Genomic DNA, 3,969 nt, shown 5'->3' on the forward strand with positions numbered 1-3,969 from the left:
ATCGAACTCAACTGCTTCCTCGTCTTCGGAACATACACATCCGACGGCTGTGATTTGCAATGAAAAGATTTCTTTAAAGAAAACCAAACAGTCTGCGTATCATTCTTCTTATCCCACATTTCTTTATCACTCTAAGCAAACAAGCAGAGCTTCAAAAATTCTTCATCCTTTTTCAAAAAGAGAAACTTTTTTTGCTTTTTCACAAGCTTTTCAAAATCGAAATCCGATTGGATGATATGAAAAAAAGGCGACGAATTACCATTCTTGGCTAACAATAACGATTTCAACACGGCCGCCTCCGCTCCAGAAAACGGCAACTCGTATATACAATACAATCACCCAAATACTATTTTTCAAGAAACACCATCCTCAAACTTGGTAGTTAGCATTCACTTGCATGCATAGTAAATCCAAATTTAACCCAGTTACTAGTTTTATTATTATATATATAAAGAAGGGGATTAGAAGAACATCGAGAATCTTGAGTGGAGAAGAAGATGACAATGGAGATGAAACATGAGGGACATCAGACACAGAGAAGAAAATAGATGGATTGATTAAATTTGCTCCAGCGACACCAAGTAAATGACATTAAAGTAAAGAAATAATTCAAAAAGTGGCAATGTATTTGAAAATTGAAATTGACTGACACGACACTTCTGTCAAAATTAACTCTATCTTCACGGGCTTCAATTCATCTGATTAAATGAAGTTCTATTTATAAACAGTAAATATTCCTCGCCGTTTAAATTAAATGAAAACCGACAGATCATGTCTGATACCCTATGAGTAAGCCTCAGAATATTAAGCCCAAACCCTTTGTTCATCTCCAGAACTAGTAGAAAATCCATCTATTTTTTTATAAATATCAGATTTGAGTGTCTAATTCAGAATTCACTATATATTATTTTTCAGCAGCAACGTTAACTGTCATTCACTTCACTGATATACCTCAATCTCTGACTTAAGTGCCGGAAGGACTACGCCGGAACACCCTCTGGACCTTCTTCTAACGGTCTTATTCGTGATTTCAGACTCAAAACAAATTCATTGAATATCAGTATCCTAATCCTAAACTCTAAAAAGCACAATGGATTTATTTCTTTGTTCATCTCATCAAAATCTCCAAGTCACCAAGAAAACATTTTTTTTTATCCACAAGCAAGGTGCACGTGGAAATCTAAAACTAATAATCTTTTTTACGAAAGTTTATATAATATAACTTCAAAATAATATAAATGGTCTGTTAAGGTATTTTAGCTTTTGAATTTTCAATGTATGATATTAATTGTCATCAAATGTGTTGGGTACGAGGAAAAATATTCTAAATAGAACATAGAGTAGTAACCTTCGATCAGTTGTACAAAAAAAAATGTTATTTAAATATTTGAGGTCTTAAATGTGTGTTTTAATGATTTCACATCAATATTTACTATATAGAAGAAAAAAAAAAGGAAAACGAAAAATAGAGCAGAATTTAAAACGAGTGCATTAATTTCAAGATGAGTTACAAAATCCAGGGACACGTTATTATCACCTGTGAACACCAATTTCTATGCGACTTTGCTTTCAGTACTGGCAGAAATGATTAAATAGAAGCACTAATGAAAATCAATGGTCTTAAGAGCAATTATAGGACCTTGGAATTCGGACTATAATTATGGTGAGGCTTGTAAGAATCCAACTTTATTAAACGCGTAATCAGAATCCATTTCATTTTTTTGCACATTACTATTATTTAAAATGATATTTCAATATTACGGAGTAGATAGCCTAGGGTTTCCTAATCCTAAACAATTCGGCCTCTGCTTTGGTTGATTTCAATGCACATAATGACTAGTGGGCTTAGTCCAGCCCATGTACTTGCACCACGGCCCGAACTTGGGTAAGACTACCATTAGACAAACTAACGCCGCAACTATGGTCAGGGGTTTCTAAAATTTCGGTTAAATCGAATTGAATTAATTTGATCGGTTAATTCGGAAGTTGGGTTTTGAAATTTTAAATAACGGCTAATTTGGTTCGTTTCGGTTTTAATTTGAAAAATTCTGTTAAACCGAATTTGTATATATATTAATTTAAATTGTATATGATCATTAAAAATACATTAGAAGGAAGCTCATTAATCAAATAATTTTATCTTCAATATTCCTATTTGTTATCGATATTTTTGTTCAATGTTTCTTGTCCATTGGTTTTTTTGTGTGTTAAAATTCACATATTTTAAAACCGATTTGAAAATCGATTCTGTTAATTTGGTTTCTATGAATATTTTGATCGATTTATTTATTTGAAAATAAAATCGATTAAATCGATTATAAGTCTATTTGGTTCATTCGATAATCGAATACCTTTCTTCATGGTAACTAATATTACAAATACAACTAAAGTATAATATTGAAAATAACGGGAGAAAATAGGGCAGGTTTTTCTTAGTTTGAGTTTGAATTTTGGATTCTTCCAATTTCAATGTTTGACACGCGTTCCTGAGTCCTGACCGATGACAAATCGACAAGGTGAAAGTTTTCAAATCTGTCCGTCCATTTTTTCTCTTATCAACGGCTGTAACTACTGATCCGCGTGCTTTAATTTCCCGTTCCACTTCAAATTGCCAATGATCCCATCTCTCTATATAAACTCCTGAAAGACTCGCCCCCGAGTCACTTCCGCGTCTTTTTATGGCAGACAGTTTGCTATCATCGCAAAGCTAAGCTAGCACAGGAGCGCGAATCTTTTTCTTCACTACGATGGCGGGACGGGGAAAGACTCTCGGATCTGGGTCTGCCAAGAAGGCCCAGTCCAGAAGCAGCAAAGCGGGGCTCCAGTTTCCTGTTGGCCGTATCGCCCGATTCCTCAAGGCCGGCAAATATGCCGAACGTGTCGGTGCCGGAGCTCCAGTTTACCTCGCCGCGGTCCTCGAGTATCTCGCTGCCGAGGTTATTCATGCGAATATATAACATTTTGTTTTACCCCAAATATAGGGTTTTTGAGATTTGATTACCTAATTTTATGAATTATCAGATTGCTCGATCTATTTACTTATATCAATTTTATTTATAAATACGTGGAGTTTTTTTTTGTTTCTTTTAAGGAAATTTATTTCTCTTATATTTTTAAATCCTCGGCTGCCATAAATTGCTTGCCGTCATGGAATGCCCGAATTAAAATTAATTGTTGTCTATCTTATGTGGGGGTAAATTCAGGTATTGGAACTGGCTGGAAACGCGGCACGGGACAACAAGAAAACTAGAATTGTACCCAGGCACATACAATTGGCCGTGAGAAACGACGAGGAACTGAGCAAACTTCTTGGTGACGTCACAATTGCCAATGGCGGTGTGATGCCCAATATTCACAACCTGTTACTTCCTAAGAAGGCCGGAGAATCATCCAAGGCCTCTGCTGATGAAGACTAGATCGATTTATTTCATGTTCCAAAAGTTCAAACTTTTTGACCCCATGATGTCTAGTGCTGCAAGTTTTTCAGTAGTGAAATTTAAGTTCAGTCAGAAACTCACATTTGAATATTTTGGTTGTAGTCTGTGAAGTGCTTGGATTTGTGAATATAAATCGAATGAACTGGAATCTATTTCATGCTTACTGCATCTTTTGAACGCTATTTTTATGTTATATCGTAGAGCTCTGGATTTTTCTTATATCCCCCATTATTTTCGTATCTACTTAACTATGTGACGAAATCTTGAGAAAGAGTTACATAATTATAAATTATCTGTTTTTGTGGCAGTAGTAAATACATGCGACATCTTTTGACCATCTTTCTTCATCCATTTTCTTGAAATTTTGGTTTTATAGGTGGTCAGCAGTTTTGAGCATTCGTGGCATTGAGCCTATCTTCTCCAGTTTCCTGTCAGCATTAGTGATATCTTGGTTTGGATGGTGTTAGCACAGTAAGGTCATCTCCAACCCATAAATCTATTTTGGTGTAGTTTCTGCACCAAATATAACATT

General features: G+C 35.2%; 1 protein-coding gene across 1 annotated transcript; it reads left to right on the forward strand.

The window, feature by feature from the left end:
• Positions 1 to 2,628: 2,628 nt before the first annotated feature.
• Positions 2,629 to 3,600, forward strand: LOC140966737 (histone H2A.6). Its single transcript, XM_073426989.1, has 2 exons — positions 2,629 to 2,936; positions 3,204 to 3,600. Exons 1-2 carry the CDS (start codon positions 2,748 to 2,750, stop codon positions 3,414 to 3,416), a joined length of 402 nt encoding a protein of 133 aa, XP_073283090.1. The 5' UTR covers positions 2,629 to 2,747; the 3' UTR covers positions 3,417 to 3,600.
• The last annotated feature ends 369 nt before the right edge of the window (positions 3,601 to 3,969 follow it).

This window comes from Primulina huaijiensis, unplaced genomic scaffold (genome assembly GCF_012295235.1).
Source record: "Primulina huaijiensis isolate GDHJ02 unplaced genomic scaffold, ASM1229523v2 scaffold207832, whole genome shotgun sequence".
NCBI classification, from domain to species: Eukaryota; Viridiplantae; Streptophyta; class Magnoliopsida; order Lamiales; family Gesneriaceae; genus Primulina; species Primulina huaijiensis.